General features: G+C 32.1%; 3 protein-coding genes across 5 annotated transcripts; 2 read left to right on the top strand and 1 right to left on the bottom strand.

The window, feature by feature from the left end:
- Positions 1 to 691: 691 nt before the first annotated feature.
- On the top strand, positions 692 to 4,368 carry LOC140872085 (uncharacterized). Its single transcript, XM_073274818.1, has 5 exons — positions 692 to 1,027; positions 1,109 to 1,186; positions 1,783 to 1,864; positions 3,341 to 3,483; positions 3,749 to 4,368. The coding sequence occupies exons 1-5, from the start codon at positions 770 to 772 to the stop codon at positions 3,950 to 3,952; spliced, it is 765 nt and encodes a 254-aa protein (XP_073130919.1). The 5' UTR covers positions 692 to 769; the 3' UTR covers positions 3,953 to 4,368.
- A 7,040-nt stretch (positions 4,369 to 11,408) lies between these two features.
- LOC140871647 (protein NUCLEAR FUSION DEFECTIVE 4-like) lies at positions 11,409 to 14,832 on the bottom strand. The gene is made up of 3 exons (XM_073274255.1): positions 14,386 to 14,832; positions 12,118 to 13,043; positions 11,409 to 11,958 (listed from the first exon to the last, which is right to left on the bottom strand). Exons 1-3 carry the CDS (start codon positions 14,692 to 14,694, stop codon positions 11,487 to 11,489), a joined length of 1,707 nt encoding a protein of 568 aa, XP_073130356.1. The 5' UTR covers positions 14,695 to 14,832; the 3' UTR covers positions 11,409 to 11,486.
- A 3,747-nt stretch (positions 14,833 to 18,579) lies between these two features.
- On the top strand, positions 18,580 to 21,897 carry LOC140872227 (uncharacterized). 3 transcript variants are annotated; one of them, XM_073275032.1, is made up of 6 exons: positions 18,580 to 18,791; positions 19,118 to 19,196; positions 19,411 to 19,480; positions 20,668 to 20,819; positions 21,103 to 21,217; positions 21,594 to 21,894. In XM_073275032.1, exons 2-6 carry the CDS (start codon positions 19,127 to 19,129, stop codon positions 21,676 to 21,678), a joined length of 492 nt encoding a protein of 163 aa, XP_073131133.1. In that variant the 5' UTR covers positions 18,580 to 18,791; positions 19,118 to 19,126; the 3' UTR covers positions 21,679 to 21,894. The 3 variants fall into 3 exon arrangements, with proteins under 3 accessions (XP_073131133.1, XP_073131131.1, XP_073131132.1); XM_073275030.1 differs by lacking the exon at positions 18,580 to 18,791 and having other exon boundaries at positions 18,812 to 19,196; positions 21,594 to 21,897; XM_073275031.1 differs by lacking the exon at positions 18,580 to 18,791 and having other exon boundaries at positions 18,813 to 19,196; positions 20,710 to 20,819; positions 21,594 to 21,892.
- Positions 21,898 to 22,468: the final 571 nt, after the last annotated feature.

Raw genomic sequence — 22,468 nt, 5'->3', positions numbered from 1 at the left:
ATTTATAAAGGCTCAGCCCCTCTTACTAACCAATTGATGTACAAACATACCATTATGAAAATGTCAAAAACACAACTGCTTTCCTCTACCTTATCATCAAAACCGTTGAAAATTCTCTCCATGTAAACTTCTTCTCTCTCTTTCTTCCATTACTGACTGAAATTTCACAATATTCTTATTCTTTTAACAAATGATTTGATAATTAGGTTATGTCGAGAGCAAGCTTCTCAAATCCACTCATTTTATTTGAAAAAAAAAACAAATGATAACGCATCGCGATTCGCGTGTGCTTTTTTGCTAGTATTATACTAGAAATGAAGGAGACTTTGGTACGTTGGTATGACTACCCTCATGTTTTTTGTCCTTTGATAGCCCTGTAATTACAAAAATGTTACTTTCACTATATATATATTTTTTTGCTTTTTATGGATAAATAACTACAAAAATATAATTTCTTTTATTTTACTATTTATTATATTTATTTTCAGTTAAAAAAATGAACAATATCTGCGTCCGAATACTTGTATATAAAATATCTTGTTGGACATTTATGATTATCATAAGACGTAGTCTAAAAATTAAATTTTATAAAAAAAATTATATTGTCGTGAGATGTTTGCCCTGTACGATGATGTGTGTGAAAATTATTTACACACAGTTGATTTAGAAGTTAGGAGTGTATTGTTAGGAGTGTATTCTCACTTCCAATTTGTTCAAGTGGTGACAATCAACTCTCTGTTCTCTCTTCTCCATACCGAAAGATTCGACTATGAATTTGACAAAATCCTTAACCCCGCCTCCTCTATTATCTACCAAGTCCACAAATTTGGCTCCAAATACCAGATGGGTCCTTTGTTTTCGCTCTCCAGATGCAAGATCTCCATCGTTGCCCGCTAATTCTTCGCTGAATTACCCTTCAATCATTCGTTCTTCGGTACCTGCTGTTGCATCAGATGTCGGTTCAACTGTGTGCGGACCTGACTCGCAGCAAGAGAAGTTGGAGAATGTGGAAGTTCAAATTGAAAAGGTCGTTTATTTCTTTATTGTGATTGCTGATATTAGACAAGTTATGTATAATGGTGCTGATTCTTGGTTAATGTTTGTTTAGGTTATCTATGGGTGCCGGTTCTTGGCCATTCTTGCGGTTTGGGGATCATTGATTGGGTCTTTTCTTTGTTTTGTTAAGGTATATAAAAGCCATCGTTTCTTTTGTTACATATATTTTCACGGTTTGCAAGTAGACGGTTGGTATATATTTATTTATCTATGTTTATATGGTTAGCTACACGAAGAGAGCTAAAGAATGAGAGAGAGATGGAATACGACTACTGCGAAGATTTAATGTACTCGGGCTTTATGCCAATTATTTTGAATCATTGCTATAAATTAGGAAACCATGGTTTGCAGATGTTATCAAGGGGTTGAGCTTGATAGACATCAGGAATGGGTATAAATGGTAACAGCATCTTTTCAACTCATCCTCGACCGCAAAAAACAAATTAATAGAGATTTTGTATATAAATTGGAAATGCATCTTTTTGCATTCGTTTTTAAATTATACTTCTTACTTATTGAACTTTATCAAGTGTTCCCTTTCCCTCGCCCACTAGCTTGTATCGATCTGATTTCATCACAGAGTACACCGGTAATGCCAACTATTTAATTGCTGCTTCTACGGTGCTGTTCTTTTTTTTTTAAAAAAAAATAAATTGTGAAATCAATGGGTAATCGATTTTGTTTATTTATTTATTGAAGATGTGTGTTTTTTTTACCCATACTCAGGGTTGTTCTCATGTTATCTCTTCATTCCAAGAGTATTTTATGGACCGAGGAAGAGTAATTATGTCACTTGTTGAGGCTATAGGTAAGTATAAATATTTATGAAAAGATCCATGGTATGCAATCTTTTCTGTTTATCCAAGTTTCTTTCATTTTTCGTTGTTAGTATTCCCCAACTAACACATTGGACAAATTTTTATTTTGACTTGTATTTTACCGATTTCCAATCCATCGATCCTTGCCCGCATCAAATATTATGGATATCTACCAACGCTTGGCAGATTTTAAAACTAATTGGTCAAAAAGCTGAAAATTGTAGATAGATATTCTGTCCAAAGAGCTGAAGGATTAAACAAGCTTGCTACATTGCTTGACAAGTTAGGAATGATAGGTGGTATCTATACAGTAGCTCGAGGAGGAGAACAAGTAATTAAGATAATAAATGACTAAAATTGGATATCATCTATAAGTATGAGAACAAAAATTAAAGCATCCCAATTTATTGTTTTACAGCTATGGATCTACTACTTTGGTCCCCAAAGATCTTCCATTTACTCTTGAGTTTCTGCTGGTATCATTTTAGTTAAGAATCACATACGGTGCAGAGATGGTAGCGGGAAAATAAGGCAATCATCTCATGGATCTTTTGATTTTTATGTGAATATTTTTTAAACATTAATTTTGTTTCTAGAAATGCCCTGAGTCACTTCCTTGTTGAAAGTCTAGTCCACCAAGACAGAGTGGAGCTGGTAGCAGGGAAACTAGGGGGCAATCAAAGAAAAAGAAAATTTAATTTTCACATACAGTTTTATTTTATTTTCCTAAATGTTATTTTCATTTCCCAAAATGCAGCTATTCACTTGTTGAAAATTCCTAGTCCGCCAACGATCACATTTGAGACCAGTGGACCCTTAGTTATCAGTACAATTTAAAGCAAATTTGATGTTGTCAATTTGGTAAGCACCATGAGTGGTATTGGGAAGATACAAATAATAGATTAGATAGAAAATAGGGGCTAAAATTAATTGCTACAGAAAATTAAGCCTGTTTGCGTATTTTAGGATAAATCACCGTTTGGTTTGAGTGATAAGATAAGTAATCCATAGATAAGTAATATAGTGTAAATTAAAAATAAATAATAAAAAATAGTTAATACATTATTTGATTTGATGGATAGATTATAATTTATTTGATTTAATTGATGTAAAATTATTAATTAATAAATAAATTAATAATATGACGAAAATAAGGCGAAATTGATTGGGATAAGTTATACATAGATTAATAATACATCAAACCAAACAATAAGTGTTTGTTCAATGCAACAAATGGTCTGTATAGTTGTCCAACTTGTATGGAACCAATATCCCTTTATATTTGGGTTTTAATGCTTCTTAATGCTTCTTATAGTTGTCCCTGTGAAATAGAAAAGAATCTGTAAAATTTATAGACTTTGGTAAAACAAACACACACACACAATCATTACAGATATTCTTGTTTGCATTTTTATTTTCACTCGAATAATGTAGATCTTTTGAGCTAAAATTTTTCGACTGGCTAGATGTCTACCTCTTGGGAACTGTGATGTTGGTATTTGGCATGGGTCTCTACGAGCTCTTCATCAGCAATCTTGATAAAGGAAAGTACTTGTCGGAGGAAAGTTCCAATTACAGATCAAATTTGTTTGGTTTATTTACTCTCAAGGTTTGTCAATTTTTGTATAATTCTTGATTTTTTTGCTGGTGTTATTTGTTCCATACACACAAAACAATAAAGATCATCCCAAGCTCAAGAACGACACCGTGGCAAATTGAGTTCTTTTGTTCCAAGGGCCATAAATGCGTTGGTTTTTTAAATGAAGTATGCTAGTTGGTCTCGGAGTTGTATGAATAATCGTACATGCACTAAAATTTCATTTTTTTCAGCCTTTTTGCTGATCTTGTGTATTTCCTCGGTCTAAAATAATCAGGAACGACCAAGATGGTTGGAAATAAAAACCGTCAATGGGCTGAAAACCAAAGTTGGCCATGTCATTGTAATGCTGCTTCTTATCGGGTTGTTTGAAAAGAGCAAGAGAGCAGTCATTCTCTCGCCCATTGATTTACTTTGCTTCGCTGCATCAGTGTTTCTCTGCTCCGGCTGCCTATATTTGCTGTCAAAGCTGAATGACTGAAGATGAAATCTAAAGTTCAAGAAGTTTCCTCCAAAGAAACACAAGTACTAGCATCGAAGGGGATGGCAGCTTACACCTATATTTTATTTTCTTCTCCGATCATGAGGATGGGTTCGAATTTTTTGAGACGGTCAAATTCCATACCAAGCTCGAAAATCAATGGTTCTTAGCTCTCACTCGGTTTGGTTGAGCTTGACATCAAGTTTCATCTAGCAAAGCCTGTAAGTGGTATTACTGGATCAGAAGATCATAGTTTTTATGTAATATATATGTGATGTAACATATGAAAGGGTCCATTTGTGTGCAAACCTAATTATACTGTTCATCTTTTTAAAACAGAAATTCAAGGAGATTAGATTTTGGTTTCTGGGATGTCCCCAAACAAAAATGCCTACCCTGTTGTCACCAACAATTAATCTGTTAAACGTACTTAAATTTATTTTTTTATTCTACGTACGTGTGAAAACGACGATTTTATGCGGTACCATTATTTTCTTGATATGATGATATGGAGTGTTTACAACGAATCTGAGACTTCCTCTCAATAAATAGAGATTTGAGGAATGATGCCTAAGTGGCATCAATTGCATGGTACTAATTAATATACTAACTGGGAATATATATATATATGATTTGATTCTAGCTCATAGCTAGAAGCAATAAATCTATTTGCTAGAATTATGGATGCTTGATTATTTAGGTAGGTTTAAATGAGATTTAATTATTTATATTTATTTTTTAACAAGATATAGGTAGTGTTTGCGAAAACTTAAAATTTGAAGTGAAATATTTAATAATTAAAATAATTTTTTGCATGGATGACGTGACACTCAAGTTGCAATTTGATTTACCTTTCTTTTTTCCCCTGATTTTATTTTGATTATGCAGAATCGCATGATACACATAATCCAAGTATATTTGCCTTCATACTTAGGCTTAGAGATTAAGATTTCCTTAAATAAAAAATGCAATGTTGACTGAAAATATATTCTATAGTATTGACAAACTTTTTACTTGTTAAATGGCACAAAAGTTCATAAAAGTGATCGAGGAATATATATATATATATATATATATATATATCATTATAATTTTTTATACTCGTTTCCTCCCTAGCTAACCTCCCACAATGACTTAATTTATAATTCTTTTTTTTTTAAAAAAAAATAACTATGACATATTGACATTATCAGTAATGATCACCTGCACTTTAGGGTGCAGAATTTTTCATGTGCGAGTACCGGGTTTTATTGTAAAAAAAAAACTCTAAAATCCGGTACGTCGCACACGAAAAATCCTGCACCTGATCAAAATTATTGACATTATAATACAAATATGCCCGGCCGTCTAAAATTAAAATTTTTAATCCATCTCTTGCTATACAGAGACTATCAATTAATGAATAAGAAATTTTGTCAAGGGTTGTTAATATTCAATTAAGATATCTTGGAATAATTAACAAATAATTTTTTGGTAGCAAAATTTTAATTTGATTAGATTTTATATAATATATATTTGTGGTGTCTAATCATGTCCTTCTGCAATCCCTTTATTAATATTTAATTAAGATATCTTGGGAACTTTTTGATGAATGGTGGTGGAAGAAAATTAAACCCTTTGAAATATTTGAACGAGTCAATATGTTATTGCTTACTAAATGAGGAAATATTCCCATGAATTCTTGTACATGTTGTATTTACAATATATGTTGTTCACCCAAAAAAACCCTTTGATGTGGCTTAGGTAAACCTCCAAGTTTAACATATCAATTTGCAAATCATTACTATTAACCAAGCACTCACCTAGTACGATCTATCGACTAGTCTAACAACCGTAGACGGAGATGTAGACTTAGGGACCTCAAATACTAGTATTTATAGCTAGGCGCTCCTCATATCGTCAATGAGTTAAGAGCTTGATTGCCAAGAAGGATATGAACATGCGAGTCTAAAAAATCTAAAATTGAGATTAATTATTGTGGATGGCTCAATTTTGTCACTCCTCTTTACAATTTTATATCGGTTATTTTATTATTTGATTTACCAAGTTCAAATCTTTATGACAACCACCACATAAACTTGTTAAGGGGAGAACTTTGCATAAAAATTATGCCATTTGTGGGGACATTAATTTGCCATTGCCTTAATTAAATAGCAGCCCCAAGTGATGCAGCATCCTCATTACTCCCCCACAATTTGAATGCAACTTGTGCATTCTTAATCACCAAATAAACTTCATGGCCTCACACACGAGAAAATTTGTAATGGCTCTATGTATTACCCTATTGCTTCTGCAGCATTTTGGCATGAATTCGGCCGCCCGTCGTCTCGATGTTCGACCTCCGGTACCGATCCATGCTTCAAACCGGCATAATCCTCCGGCCACGTATAGTATTCGATTGAATCGGTATAAAAAGGTGCAGACAGAAGCTTTTAGGCCGACGACTCCCGGAAACAGCCCCGGAATGGGTCACGACACTCCCCCTGGCAAGTAACGGCATGCGGCACGTATTGATTCAAGAAAACAAGCCAGTAAGAAACGTATCAGTCGAAAATAACATTCTTTTTTGCACGGATTTATGTATGTTATTTGTGGAATCTTGATAAAGCCCTTTTTATCATCCATCCAAATGGAAATCCAACTTGATGTTTCCGGTTGATGTATTATTAATTCAAAGTTCTGTAAAAATCTTTGCTAGATATATAATTAACATTCGGAGCTAGTTTTGCATGCATGCAATGTGTGTGTGTGTATATAATATTTTTGTTTCTTTTTAATAAAATGATTTGTGTATTTTGATTAATTTATTTTTTTAAAAAAATACATTAATTGTCATGATAATATGAAAATTGAGAACGGACATTTCTTGATTCAACCTGATTTAATTTTTGGCCTTCTCCATTAATTTGTCACTTCTTCCCTTGCCATATGCGATCACCTCACCTGGTTTCTACTTTCTATGTGCGCGTAAATATATTTTTGGAATTTATTTATTTCACTTTTAAAAAAATTAAAAAAAATTCCCATGCATGTTACAAGACATGCATGTTGCTTGAACCCTAAAAGTTTTAGGGTTAAGGTTATACTATTTTATAATAAAATCACACATGATCCTAAACTACAGGGGAAATTGCTTTTTTGATCATATATGTTTGTCACTTTGCGATTTCAGTCATTTATATTTTCAGATTTCAGTTTTAGTCCGCTATCTTTATTTTTTTGGGCAATTTTAGTTCTTTTTCCGCGCTGACGTGACACCAATTCAGTGATGATGTAGAGCTGACGTGTACTGTGCCACGTAAGCATTTTCGAATAAAAAAAGACCAAAATTATCAAAAATCGAAACATGCAGGACTAAAACTGAAATATGAAAATATAAATGACCAAAATAGCAAAGTGACAAATATATAAAACCAAATTTACAGTTTTTCCTAAACTATATTTATTTTCCTGATATATTCTTACATGATATGACACTCATGAGTCATGACTCATTAAAGAAAGGGGAAATGTAATTTTGGCCTTTTATTTTTATTTTTATCTTTTGGATTTGATCCTCCATAATGTCAAAATTCATTCGGAATTATGTATCTTTCAGTTTTAGCATTATTTCATCAAGAATGCAGAGATATGACATAGTATATAATAGCGTCACGTCGACACCACATCAGTTTTAGCAATATTTTATTGGGATCGTTGATATGACATTGTACATTTATATTTTATCGAGAGTTGATATGATATTTTAAATATAAAAGATCAAAATGACAAAATCGCAAAGAGTCAAATATATATAAGACAAAAAATGCATTTTTAAAAAAAAATTAAATGTACAGTATGTAATAAAAGATGCATTAACGCATTTTTTTTAAAATATATTTATATATGGAAATCTCGGGCCGGGAATTAAAGCAGAAGCCACCTAAAATTTAGTTTTATCATTACGGAATTGAATTTGAATTTTTTTAAAAAAATGATAGTAGTTTTGTGGAAACCCTCTAATTAAATTCAAACATTGGATCACCACATAAAATAATTCAAATTTTATGTTATTTCCAGATAGTTTCAAGTTTTTAGTTTTATTTGCAAAGCATCATCAATCATAACTTATAAGTACTTTTTCGAATTTGCAAAATTTTGTTATATATAGAGAAACAAATTTAAATATTAATGTAGCCCTAATTAATTATATATATGTTTTTTGTTTTCTTTTAAATTTAGTTTCACTTAAATTTTTTCTATTCGTAATTTTAGCCTTTTAGAAGTGCACCACTCTTCATAATATCTTTTTATCTAACTAGACAAGAATATGGTGCTCATTTTGTCGAGGATACTTGATAGCGACAATCTAAATCTCTTTTAAAAGTAAGATCTAATTATATATGCAATAAAATTATAGTAGTGGCTGTTAAGCCAACCATTAATTATTTCAAAAAAAATATTCAAAAAATTAAAGCCAACCATTAATTGATCAGCTGCCCCATGGAAAAGTGACATTAATTATAAATTACATTTAATTAGTCAATATTTGTGTCCCTAAAGTTCAAAAGAGCAATTAAAATCATTCCATGATCATAGCGAGAAACAATATTGTTAATTCTTAGTGCTGGTACGTGATTAGTGCTCAATATTGGATAATCATCAATTCATTGCTAATATGTCATTCGAGCACACACGATGCACGCATGTATTATATTCATGTATTAATTTAACAATGATAAAAATGTGAAATGTGGGATAAACCTTAATTTGGAGTTAACTTTTAGTAGTGATCGGTCTTTCCTACGCCATTCATCTTTCTTTAGTCGAATGATGCAAACAAAAGTATTGCCTTAGTTTTCCAATTAATCCCTCATTAAAAAAATAAATAAATAGGATATATAATAGATTGATAGATGATTTGAATCAAATAATTCTATCTAAATATGCAATCTTATATTGCAGGATGTGAGTATTTGATTTGAAAGGAAGGATTTGATACAAGGATGAATTTGATTGCACTTGGATGCGAGCATTTGATTTGGAAGAAATGATTTGATATGATGTTGAATTTGAAATTGCACTCCGGTGTATTTCATATTTAGCATAATTATAATTGCTTCTACATCACTACATGGATTACATGGTTAGCAAGAGATGTATTTGAAATCCATCTCACATAATTCATCCAAACAATCAAACGTATTCTAAATTCATAGCTTGTTTTAAATTCACAGCTTCAAATCATACATCCAAGTATATATAACTTCAGGTTATATTAGTACCGACATACATATTTCAAATTTATCGACTTTTTTGGATTGGATAAATTCAAGTGAATTTCAAATTCATTGTATATTAAGTTAAGCTGCATTTTCAATAATAATTGAGATGAAAAATACACTCATGGTTGTCATTTGATGCATTCTTCGAATCAAATTCATTCTTTTCGGTTATGCTTGGATGGAAAGATTTCAAATCCATCGATTTCAAATATATTCAAATTCACTCTTTTGATGTTGATATATTATTTCATGTTAATATCTATCATGTTCATTCAATAATTGGGACACGGATCCCCTGCTGTGGGAGTGAAACGGTTTACCCCACTTTCAACTTTTTACTTTTTTTTTAAAATATTTTTTTGCATGTATATATAAGTAATAAACTATATTTTTTTAAAGAAGTAAATAATAAATTTATTTATGAAATAGTATTTTTTCCACCTATTAAAATGAAGATGTATAAATTATAACAAGAAAAAATAATTTTAAAAAATGGACAATATAAAAAAGAGGAATATATATATATATATAAAATAAGAAGAATTATAATATAAAAATTGTTAATTTTTTTTTAAAAAAAAATGTTGCTATTGGGCAATGGGAGTAAAATTAACGAATCCCTTACGTGTGCATGAAAACAAAAACCCTCTATAAACTAAGTAAAAATATAAAAAAATTAAATACGTAAAAAATCAAGAAATTCGAGCTTTATATATTCGAGCATTTCCCTTTTCTATTGTAAATATTTTTTTAAAAAAAATTGAATGAAAGAAAAGAAACGAAAAATGGTTAAGTTGAAGAGGGAAAGAAGAAAAAAAAAGTATAAATGAAATATAAAAAAAATGTTTTGCTTCCACAACAAAAGAGAAATTAAAAAGCCCACAAAAATAGAGAAACAAGAAATTCAAACAATAGAAAAATAAACGAATTTAAAAAAAGAATATATATATATATATATATATATATATGCAAAAAAAAATATTTTAAAAAAAAAGAAAAAAAAGTCAAAAAGTTAAAAGTGGGGCTGTGGGAGTAAAACAAAACCGTTTTCCACAACATTCTTTTTATGCCAAAAATATTACTTTTTATTATAAATATAGGTAGAGTTGATTCGTCTCATGAATAAAGATGCGTGAGACCGTTTTATGAGAGACCTACTCATTTATTTAATGTTAAAATCATTAATTTAATTTTTTAATGATAATTATTACTTTAAATTAAATGAATTAAACTATATACAGTATTTCATATAAAATAAATTTAACAAGAATTTAATATATATATATATATATATAATTATTTAAAAATTTTACCCTTTAATTAACAAAAAATTCGAACAAGAATAAAATCATTTTTGTAACATTTAAATTTAACAAGAATTTTACATTACTTGTATTCTAATTTTATTAAATGTATTCGATCCATTATCCTTGTTATATATCGATTAAGTTGACAAAACTTATTTATTTCCTACAAGGCCTAAACCAACACAGACCCAAAATAACTGCCACAACACCAAATGCTGTGGAAGGGAGCACAGCAGAGTATCTGATTCCCAATAATTGTGTCATGTGAAATACATTCTAATTTATATAACTAATGTGTAAATAAGTAGTGAATGAATTAAAATTTTGATCTATTTTTTCATCGAGCCATAAAATATGATCGAAATTCATGAATTTGAAAATCTTCCATCTAAGCACAATCTCAAATAAAATCCTTCCATCGAAAGATACTTCTAAAAGAATCGCAAGATGTACAGCGAACTAATCGGATGCTTTAAACTAGCCAGTCCATATAAATTGGTGGAAAATGTGCTGAAGGTTACATAAGCCAATGTACAGAAAATGTGCTGAAGGTTACATAAGCCAATGTACAATTGCTTGCTCACACCATTACAGATCATTGGCTCTTAATGCCAAATGAATGTTCTGAAGGGTTTTTTCACTGTTTACCGCATTTACTACGAAGGGATTCGCCTAGACCACGTTTTCGGGTTCTGCATGAACCCAATTGTTGCATTAAGGTCCTTTAGGCTAGAGCAATCTCAGCTTACATTGATTTCATTAATGCCAATTGTGGCTAACTTCAGACAATCAACAAAGACTGTACGATCCAATAGAGCAATGAAAGCATGCACTTCACTAAGAAGGGAAAAAGGAAAGGAAAGAACAAAAGAAAGAACACTTGACTTGATGCAGATTCAGTGTGTACTATTTACTTTTAAGCTTTAATCATTCTGTTTACATTTTAGAACAGAGCTGCCAATGCTAATACAACGTTGGCGATATACGGTTCCTTTCGAACTCGAGATAAAGAGGTCTGGTTCTTAAAAACAACAGTAAACTGGATGCTAGTCCTAGAACAGAAATGCATCCCCACCACACAAAAGTATAGAAATAACATTTTTTGCCCATGCACACTATTGGATCACCCAATAATCCCGAGGCGGACGTACCATTCATGTCATAAACAATGGCAGCAAGAAAGCCATAAACTAACGAACCGATTGGGATATTTGTAATAAGAATGTTGTGGTTTACACCAACACTGTTTGGCCCAAATAGCTCAGATGTTATCGAAACTGCAGCTGCAAAGATGAATCCGGAGCTGAACCCGATTAGGGCTGTGCCTACTTGAACAGCCATTATATCATTGCCAGCTACTGCAAGCAAAACAAAGGCGATTGGAGTAGGCAGAAGTGCAACAGTGAGCCATCCGGTTCTTGCGAAGTAAGCCTTCCTGTAAATGTGTTCATTTTTATCAAGATTCCTAAATGTATCAGCAATGAGAGTGCAGAGTTTTAAGTGGTAGAAATCTAGTTGAAATATGGTGAAGAGAGAATACAACGCTACATAAGATTTCCAAGGCTATCAAAGCCATTGAATCATGTTTACTTACGGTCGAATGAAGTCTGGAGCAGCTGAAAGCAGACGGCCAAAGAATGAAAAGGAGGAATATATAGTGATAAGTCTTGAATTCAATGAACTGTGGCCAAGTGACTGTGCTATCTGCCCAAGATTATTGCTGTACACCAAACCAATCGTTCCCCCACAAAAGTATGCTACAAAGTACAACCAAAAATCCAACCTGCGGATGAGCATTTTTGCTTCATGCTCTTCCCCGAGCATCGCGAGTTGATCTTTCCTGATAATGATGCCACAAGAACGACCTTCGGCAGTCCTTGTGTTCTGTCTCGACACTTCATTCATCGACCCATCAACATCATGGGAAGAGATCATACAATTTACCGCACTATTCTCTCGACTAAGGAGCTGCTTGTGTAGCTCAAGATCCTCCGCATCAACAAGGGTAAATCCCGAGTCATTGAGATGCAAACTCGTGTAAATAGCGTTGTTGAACCACTCTCGGGCATAGATGATACCAGGGATGCCTAAGGGGAGGACAAGAAGCACTATGGCGCCAGCGAAAAGTAAACAAGCCATGGACATGTTCGACGGATGGAGGAAAAGAAGGTACAGGCCGGTGATGACAGCTAAACAATTTAACGGGAGGAATGTAACTTGATCACGTTTAACTGCATCAGGGGGGAGAGTAACCACAGGGGGTTGTCGAAGAATCGGGATAAGTGCTACCATCGACGTGACGAGGGGAAGCAATGCATTGAGAAGAAGGTACACCGAAGCTGATGAAGGGCTAAATGACTTTGCAGCAAGATTGTATAAGGCTGCACTTAAACCATTGAAGCTCACCATGAGAGATACAGCAAGTGGACGATTGGATGGGAAATTCTTTACGCATAGAACAAAGCAGACAGTGTTAAACCAACAGATGCTGCATCCAGCCAATAAGCACAGTAGAAGCACCTGCAACATATATATGACATCTTTTTATAGTTGCATATTAGCAACATAAACATCATCATGTCCTAATACCGTTGAATTTCTTATAGTAATCCAATTAGTAATGAGTACTGATTTAGAAGGACATTTATCACTTGGCTCGTGAAATGGGACGATGGAGAATGAGATGATAAATGAAAAAATAAAGCTATTTTTTTATTACTACAAAACGTTAGTATTTATTGTTCATTGGTCATTGGTAATTATAATAGCATTGAAAATCACGCATTACCAAATAAGTGAAGATGAAAGTTGAAACCCAATTTATTTTATTTTAGACAAAAACTCCAATTAGACGGTCTCAAGGGTCATTTTTTTAAGACGAGTCTCTTATATCCATTAAAAAGTATTATATTTTATGTCAAAAATATTACTTATATTATAAATATAGGTAGGGTTGACCCGTCTCACGGATGAGACCGTCTCACAGGAGTGTTACTCTTTATTTTATTGTGTTTCTGAAACGTTTTCCTTTCTATGATTTCATCCGAATTCAATTATTATTTTGCTAGAATCTTTCATATTTCTTCATGCCCGATGCCATAAATATCAGAAACGAATGATTGTTGAAAGAGATGGAATTTTTTGATTTGTAAAAGCTGAACTCAAACTGTTTTCATATTGCTACATCTGTGTATCATATCAATTTCATCCGCTGGTAATAATAATTAATTGCGCGATGATATGGTCCGGCAATCCTTTATGAATTGATTGATTTTTTTTAATTTTTTTTTGAGAATTTTATGAATTGATTGATGATCATAGAAGATATGTGCGACAAATAATATATTATGTTACATACACGTAACAGCATTTAGTTTAAATAAAATAACTAACAAATGGGCAACTTCGGGACTAAGAAATCTCTCTTTCAAACCCACCTCATCTCGAAAGTTGATCATTTTTAAATCTGAAAATAAATAAAAATATATTCAAAAATTATTTTTATTAATATTAAAACTGTTTCAAGCGCTTACTTTACGATAAAAAATAGTAATTAGTTAATATTCTCTTTATTTGTAAGATGTAGTATTAGTACATCAACTTTAATAATACAGCATAGATATTTTTGTTAAAGTAGCTTTCGTATATTGAGTTAAACGAGCTCGATTCGTACTTCAAATTAAAAAATCCAACCAGTTAAATTCGACCCAATGTTATCAAATGAATTTATGCAAAGTAATTTACTATAAGAATTTTCAAATGTTATTTATTTTTTATTCAATTGAATTTTGGAGAAAACAGAATTCATTAATTTATGTAAGCCAATCAAACACGCAACGGGTAACAAGTGCAGAAACCTAACCGCAAAATACGGCGCCGCGACCGTACCGTTTATCACCAACCACTGCGCGCCGTAGCCGACCAAGCCCATGATCGCCGCCGCGAACATCACCGTCCACAGCGGCAGATTGTTGAGAGCCAGTCCCGACGACCATCCCAACGCCTTGCCGAGGTCGGACGCCGTGGCGAGGTAGTTCAGCTGCACCTGCGGTACCCCGAGCTTCATCTTCATCTCCGAAGAGTACGCCGAGAAATCGAAATTCGTCCCCGTAAACGCCTGAATCCATATCGTCGCCACAAGGATCATCCACTTCCGCGATTGACCCCCCATTGGACTTCGAAATTGTTCGACCCGCGGCGGAGATCCCCACACTTCGTACAGTGATTATATTATGGATTATGATTTCGATCGTTCGTTTTGGCTGAGGCCTGAGTTTCTTATAATAGCATGCTCGTCAGTCGTCTCTCACGATGTTGGGGGTAAATATATATATTTTTTAAAACATAAATGAAAAATATAATAAATAATAAATAACAGGGGAAGTAAAAGTATTTTTTGTTTTAAAAATAATATTTGTTTTGACTTTTGAAGCAATAATGAAATAAATTATTGGAAATGAATTAAATATTTATTATTTATAGAATATCTAATTTTTTCCTATGTTAAGGTATGTGAGATGACTCGATTCGAATCATTTTTCTAAAAAAAAAATTTTACATACTTAGTAATATTTTTTCATAAAACATGTTGTACAAAAAATTCATCTCACAAAATTAATTCATGAAACTGTTTAACAAGATATTTGTATTATAATAAAGCAAGAACATCTACTATTAATTATCTTTTGGTGAAACTTTTTTCGTCTCAAAATTATCATCCACATATTTTAACTTTAATTAATAATTAATATAATCATAATGCAAACAATTTGTTCTTAAATTTGACATTAAAAAAGAAAAAATAATTTCTCCTATGATCTTATAATGTTCTTTTCTCACTTGTGTAAAACAATTTATATTTTAATATTAAATTGTTATTGCATTGTATTTTTATCTAATACAAACGTGCTTGATTTTTCATATTGTAAATTATATATATATATATATATATATATATATAAACTAATCTCAATAAATCTCATAAAATTTTTATTTTAATTTTTAGAATATTATAATTTAATCAAATACTTCAAAAACAAAACACACACAATACATAATTAAATCAAAAACTTTAGGAACAAAATATATATACATGTATGATTATGTCACACTCACACGCATAAAATATGTGCATAATAGTAAGTACGTAGTTAATCAATATTACATATAGTTATTGGAAAAATATCAGTGCTTTATCATTATAAATTCATCCAACAACAATTCGAAGTTTTTCTATGCATAGTAACAAAAAAATTATATATATAATAAAAATATGCTCGTCTCGCCCAAAATATTGTAAAACTAGCCGATTTATCGATATATAATCATCCATCGCTCGATTTTTTTAATCGATCGAATTTTACCATATGAAATTGCGTTTTTTTTTAAGTTTTAAAGGTTTAAGTTTTTTTTTTCAAAAAAATTAAGTAGATGGAAGTCGTATAGGCTTCAAGCATATAGTTAGGTACTAAAATTTTGTGTTTTTTTTTTAATGCAAGTTAGGTACAAATTTTGGTTAGTCCATGAACTTGGAATGACGAGTAACGTGTTCTTTTCAAACAGACGAGAGCCAACGAACGGTGGACGACATGGCTGCTTATCAGTGCCACAGTGGCGTGTCTTTGCTTTTTTTAAAACTAATCGCACCACACACGTATTGCGTATGCGTGTATAACGTTATATACGTACAAATATTATATAATGTGTGCATATAATATAAATTTATTTTTTTTCAAGTATTTGGTTTTATTTTTATTTATATTTTTTTGGCAATTTGATGATTTTGTGGGTTTTTTTAAATAAAATAAAAATGAGCATACCAAGAGACCATTAAGGTGCTCTTGTTTTATATATAATATAGATGACTGATCGGATGCATACTTGTAAACATAATAATATTATATTTTTTCACAAAATCTATCATGAAACGGTCTCACCGATAAATTTTGTGAGATGGATCTTTTGATTGAGTCACGCATGATAAATCAGGCCCGGACCTGACATGAGGCGAGTGATTCCACCGCCTCAGGCTCAAATCCAAAAGAAGGCCCAAAAAAATTATTAAATTATTATATAGTGTATGTGTGTCATAAAATGTTTTTTAGATTTCATGATTTTGCCAAAAAAATTAGTATTATTGCTATTTTGTCCTCTTCATCACGTCATCTCTTCGAATATGAGGTTTCAATCACATCGCATTATAATTAATGGAGTTGACTCTTGGGTTTCAATTTCACCACTCTCTTTCATTATTGATTATTGGATTTCATAGACTAATTACATGTTATTTTTATTTTTATTTTTATTTTTATATTCTATTTTTTTTTTATTTTTTTAGGAATGTTTGTGATATTTTTTATTTGTGGGCATGATTAGGTATAGTTTAAGAAATTTATTCAACCGGTGCATTCATTTTTTGAGTTTCATATTTTGTCAAATAATTGATGTTTTTGCTCATAAAATAGCAAAATATTATTTAAGTGATTATTTATAATATTTTAGTTTATTATTTAATGACATTATAAAGTTTTTTAACAGTATTTGTTTTTCTTATAACTAAGTTTATAGTATTTTGCATATTTAGTTTTCAAAAACTCTCTTAAATAATTTTAAAAAGTTGAAAAAATTATTTTGAAGTTCGACTCAAGCCCTAAAAATTATAGGTACGACACTGGATAAAATACTACTTTTGATATTAAAAGTATTACTATTTATTATAAATATGAGCATGATTGATCCCTTTCATAGATAAAGATCCGTGAGACCGTCCCACAATAGACCTACTTTTTATTTTTATTAAAATTGAAAATATTAATGAATCATTATGAATTGTTATGTGATGCTAATTTTTTCTAATTAAAATATGGCTTTGCATTACATGTTAGTTGGATCGTTGAAAGAAACTCTTTTCATCATTCATAATTATTTTGTTAAGTTGAGTTTTTTAATTTGTTGTTTTTCGTAAATGTTGAAAGCGGATTGAATTATTATTTTTTATTAGGAATCCGTAACCGCTACTCGTCGAGTGCACATTAGGTTATAATATGTGAGGTTTATATGTTAGATTTAATCGATAAAGTGTTGGTATGAAGAATCGAAATAGTGATCATTATGATGCATTTTGGGTAGGCGTCTCAAGCAATAATTGAGAACACGTGCATTTGTTTGTAGTTTGTACTCTAACATCTCCATCTTGCTTAAAAATGAAAAAAAAAAAAAAAAAACCTACTCCATTTGCATTACCAAGCAAGCTAGTCATTTTTTTTAGATTCAAAATTTTATTTTTATTTTTTCAATAGAAACTACTCGCACTTTGCCAAAATTTTTGTGCCAATTGCTTTTGGTGGATTTTGATTTCAAATTCGCTCTCAAATCTCTCTGTACGCAAAATTAAGAAGAAATGATTTCATTTTCTTCGGATTTCAATCCACTCTACAGTGTCATTCATTGACAATTAGATCATATTTATATAAAAACTATCTCAAAAAACATCTAAAAATTGAGATTTATCAATAAATGTGAGGTTTACTATTTTTTCAATGGATTTCACTGAAAAAATAATCAAACTCCAATGTATTGATAATTCTTTACATTTAAATATTCTTTGGGCCAGGGTAAATTCGACCCTACCCCATGGGTATTACACAATGGGGTAGGTGACACTTACTAATTGGTCCAAATCATGTGAACCACACTCAATCATGGGAAAATTTCATCCTACCCCATGAGTTTTACCCCCCATGTGATAGGTGGAAGCACATGATTGGTCAAATTATGCGGGCATCACATGATTGTTGTGGGATCCCATGATTTGAACCAATAAAAGAGTTCCACCTACCCCATGGGTTAGGATCGAACCATCCATCAATCATGTGAGACCCACATAATTTGAACCAATAAAATGTTTACACCTATCCCATGGGAGGGTTGAATTTTCCGCCGGCCAGATAGTGTATGTACATGTAGCCACATTAGATCAAATTTACCGACCAAGCCCATATGCGTCTCATAACTCTCATTAAACTAACTCACATTCTTTGGTTTGATAAATCTAATGGGTTTTAATAACTTTGGGGAAAAAAGAATTCTTTTGGCTAAAAAAAATAACGTTGAAAAAAAAATCTAATTCTTTTATAGAAAAAGCGACGATACACGATCTCCATCACTGACAACACACACCAGGCGATTTTAGACCTAGAATATGGAACTGAAGCTTTCCAATTCATGATCCCAAGCATCTGTTACTGCGCTGCCATCACTTTCTAATTGGTATGCAAACGAACGGGGACCGGCCCCATTTGGTGGGCGGGATGATTGAAAATTACTTGCTGTATTCTTGTTTCCAAAATTATTCGATAACTTGGATCAAGAAGCTTCAGATTTGATTCAAAGACGCCTGCTTTTACCTTATTTTGCGTTTACATTTCGAATAGTAGTGTAACTGCTCGATTCATTGCATTCCATGATCAGCATGGGGATGATTGATGAAGCATGCATGGGAACTGCTTGATGAAATGACCTTGTGCTATTTGCCTCGTGCGGGCATTTTATCTTTTTCGGGTAAAGATTTGTCCTTTTCTTTTTCATGTTTGCAGTTGCTGAAGATGAATGTGGACTGGAGTTTTGTGCACAAAATTTGGGAAAAATGGGCAGCAAATAATGTGGGTTCTTTAGGTAATCTTTTGAGTATTTGAAGCATTTTTCAATCCCTGTTGGTGCTCCCACCTTTCAAATGAAAAACTTTTAAATTTCATTCACAAGTTTTGGCAATTCGTACGTTGATCTCCCCTCAACTAGATTCTTGCTCTACTTATCCATGTCTGCCTAATGCGACAGTGGGATTTTTCACTGCTATCTTCTGATTGTGATAAAATTATATTATGTTTAGGTCCACCGCTGAAGGCTGCATTGCTGCTGAACTATGATGCAACTGGACCTTCTCGGCTACTATCTATCATGTGAGTGTTTCCACAATCATTTTTGTGTATACCTACAGTTTTTTCTTTGGGAAAAATAAATCACCCTGTTCATTCGGAGAATTTGCTTGTTATTCTCCATTTCTCCTCTCATCGAACACCAATGAATTCACAGAGCATCACTAGTGGGTTGTATCGAGATTCGAAAGTTTTTAACATAACCATCCACTATAGAGTATAGAATCATTGGGATTGTCTTTAAAATTAAATGGACTGGCCAGTACTCTAGGGTTATCATTAATATATTTGGATTAAGTCCAAAATTGTTTCCACAAAGATTAGTTTTTAATTATTAGAAATTTAATTACTCAAACCTTGGTTAAATAAAATAATGAACTTGAGAGTTGATTTATTACTAAGCTAAATTAATTGAATACATAAAGATGCAATTTTATATAAAAAGGAATAAGGATTTTCAACTTTGCTCCAGATACCATCTTCAATATTTTGAAATTTCTCAACCTTTTGCACTCTAAAATCTGATCCAAAAGTCCACGAATTAAAAATTCTGCCTCCTTTGATATTCCCATTTGAATCTCAGATTTTCTGTCTTTTAAGATTGGTGAAAATCAAATATTTAAATTCCAGAATTTCTCCAAAATCCTTGTATTCATGGCTATTTTTGTTATTCTTGTTTTGCCCAAAATCTATTTGATTAGACGTTTGGGGCACAAAGTTTAAGGTTCTTAATTTCAGTGATGCGCCGATTTCCTCCTGTATGTGATGAAGAATTAATTCAGGGCTTGGTTCTTGAGGCATGCTCTCTTATATCTTCTATTGTCAAACTTAGAAACATGCTGATTTTTCTATTTGCATCTTAAGTTTCATTATTTGTTGATAAAATAGTATGATGACTCAAAAGGTTTCTTGAATTTGTGGTCATTTGCGTATTCTCCTGATGAACTCCAATAATGATTTCCATGGCGCATTCTGTCTATGCAAAAAAGATCGTCCCGAGTCCCTACAACTTTAACTAAGTTATAATCCGGTGATGGATACTGTTGCGACTGTCGAGTCGGGGGCAAGCAATTGAAGATTTTTTGTTTGCCTGAATAATACAATCACATTATTCTTCCCTCGTTATTTACTCATGTTCTGACTTTGTTATGTTTGTTTGAACATGTCATAAGTTATTCTACTCTTATTATTTGTTTCGTTGTATTCACTAGGCCGCAAACACATGCTTTGAGGCTTGATTTGAGTTCTTTTAGTGCAGAGCAAGAGGGCATGAAAGCAGATCCTATCGAACTAAGTGAGCTTGTTGGTTTTGTTAAGAAAAACAAACTCCAGACTGAGTTATTCTTTGTTGGGACAAACCAATGTGAGTTTGCCAAATCATTTTTTGTTATCTTTATCTCATCAATTTGTTAGTGTCCATTCCACTGAAATCATATACGTCATGTTATTTTCCCTATAACATTACTTCCTAGCTTTGGTATTCTTTTAAGTACATTGAAAACAGTGTTCTTAGTTAGAACTTGGTAAACTCAACATGTCCATACTTTGAATGGGCTATGTGTATAGTCGATAGAAATTCCAACGGCAACACCCGGAAACTGTTATTTTCAGACTCATGAGAATGTGTTGGATTAAATTTCTTGCAGACCTAGTCACCTCGATTCATGAGAACTGGTTCTGTGCAAGGTGTTTGAATAGCTCAAACCAGGCTGGTGAAGGTGCTATCGTGATGCAGACATCAGCGTTTCTCGTTGTTGGACTGTAAGAATTCTTCAAATTGGCCTTGTTTTTATTCATTTTCTGTAATACATGTTTGGTGTTTTGGGAAACGAGAAATTTTATTCAAATATCAAATCGTGCCAAGAATTACATTGATAATGGTCACACATCATGTATAAAGTTATATAGATATTAAAAAAAACAGAATATTATATAATTTTTATGAATTGATGAAAAATTCAGCTAAGAAAAATGTGTGTGCTATAGATGTGAGCATGTGAGAAAATATATTTACTATTTGGTTGGTAAGAAAAAAATTATGTTGGTAATATCTGATGTAATTTGGGGAAGGGAAAATGATTACCTCAAATTGATTGGTGGTAATATCAACTGGTCTGGCTTGATTGGATTTTTGCAGATACGAGGGCTCGACTGGATCAGCTTCTCGAGCCATGGTAGCTGTCGATCAATTCGCGTGGCTGTTAAGTCGAAAAAACTTTTGAATGTGGTCGCATTAGTACATTGAAAATGTCCAATCCAGATCACTTCTCTTTTATTGATTTCTTTCTTCCAGCCAAGATATATGGATTAATCTTTGAATCGAATTGTTCTACTTTTCATGTAGTAGCCACATGAAATGTATAAAAAAAATACATAAAATTTTACCCTCGGTAACAGTATTAAAAAAATATTTATTATCAAATGATCATCGCCCCGACGCCTCTTTAGCCCCCTCTCGGGACTAACAAGGGGATTGAAACAGTAGTCTTTTTGTATGCAATGCTTTATCTTCTTTCCTTTGCCTTCTTCATCACTTTCTTGAATTCATCATCTTTTATGAAGCAAGAATTGAGACCAGTTTCTGAAGAAGGTTGCATTGCATTTCTTCATAATGCTTTGAATTGATAAGCATTTTGTTTAAAGATTTGAAATAATAGGAAACATTTTAAGAAATGTTTTGGGTCGTAAAAATGTATGTTTGGTAAATTTTTTGAGTAGATAATTTTACTATGCAACTCAAATGCTTTTTTTTTTTTTTTTTTACCCACTTAATAAATTCATGAAAAATTACGCAAGAGTGGGAAAACTTTCTCACCAAATGTCTGTTTATCTTGTACCCTATTACTGTTAGATGTCTCCCATGTCTCACAATGAGACAGCATTAAGAAGAAAAGTCTTCTGCCACGGGTCTGTTGGCCTAAGTAATATCAGCCTCTCTTTCTTAGAAAGAGATTTCGTGTTGTAAACATTTCCACTTTTAATTTTTTTTTTTAAAAGCAAAAAAAGGTCATA

Source organism: Henckelia pumila, unplaced genomic scaffold (assembly GCF_033568475.1).
Source record: "Henckelia pumila isolate YLH828 unplaced genomic scaffold, ASM3356847v2 CTG_461:::fragment_3, whole genome shotgun sequence".
In the NCBI taxonomy this organism is placed as follows: domain Eukaryota; kingdom Viridiplantae; phylum Streptophyta; class Magnoliopsida; order Lamiales; family Gesneriaceae; genus Henckelia; species Henckelia pumila.
Note: the sequence above shows the minus strand (reverse complement) of the source record. Positions and strands in the feature narration are given on the sequence as shown.

What these genes read in the sequence shown, in the direction of transcription:
- LOC140872227 (XM_073275030.1), top strand. Translation starts at nt 19,007, where the DNA reads ATGAAGCATGCATGGGAACTGCTTGATGAAATGACCTTGTGCTATTTG. An exon ending in AAATAATGTGGGTTCTTTAG is followed by an intron (nt 19,197 to 19,410) that starts GTAATCTTTTGA and finishes TATTATGTTTAG; the next exon opens with GTCCACCGCTGAAGGCTGCA. An exon ending in CTTTGTTGGGACAAACCAAT is followed by an intron (nt 20,820 to 21,102) that starts GTGAGTTTGCCA and finishes AATTTCTTGCAG; the next exon opens with ACCTAGTCACCTCGATTCAT.
- LOC140872085 (XM_073274818.1), top strand. Translation starts at nt 770, where the DNA reads ATGAATTTGACAAAATCCTTAACCCCGCCTCCTCTATTATCTACCAAG. An exon ending in GTCACTTGTTGAGGCTATAG is followed by an intron (nt 1,865 to 3,340) that starts GTAAGTATAAAT and finishes TCGACTGGCTAG; the next exon opens with ATGTCTACCTCTTGGGAACT. An exon ending in TTGGTTTATTTACTCTCAAG is followed by an intron (nt 3,484 to 3,748) that starts GTTTGTCAATTT and finishes TAAAATAATCAG; the next exon opens with GAACGACCAAGATGGTTGGA.
- LOC140871647 (XM_073274255.1), bottom strand. Translation starts at nt 14,694, where the DNA reads ATGGGGGGTCAATCGCGGAAGTGGATGATCCTTGTGGCGACGATATGG. An exon ending in TCGCGGCGCCGTATTTTGCG is followed by an intron (nt 13,044 to 14,385) that starts GTTAGGTTTCTG and finishes TATATGTTGCAG; the next exon opens with GTGCTTCTACTGTGCTTATT. An exon ending in GCTCCAGACTTCATTCGACC is followed by an intron (nt 11,959 to 12,117) that starts GTAAGTAAACAT and finishes ACACATTTACAG; the next exon opens with GAAGGCTTACTTCGCAAGAA.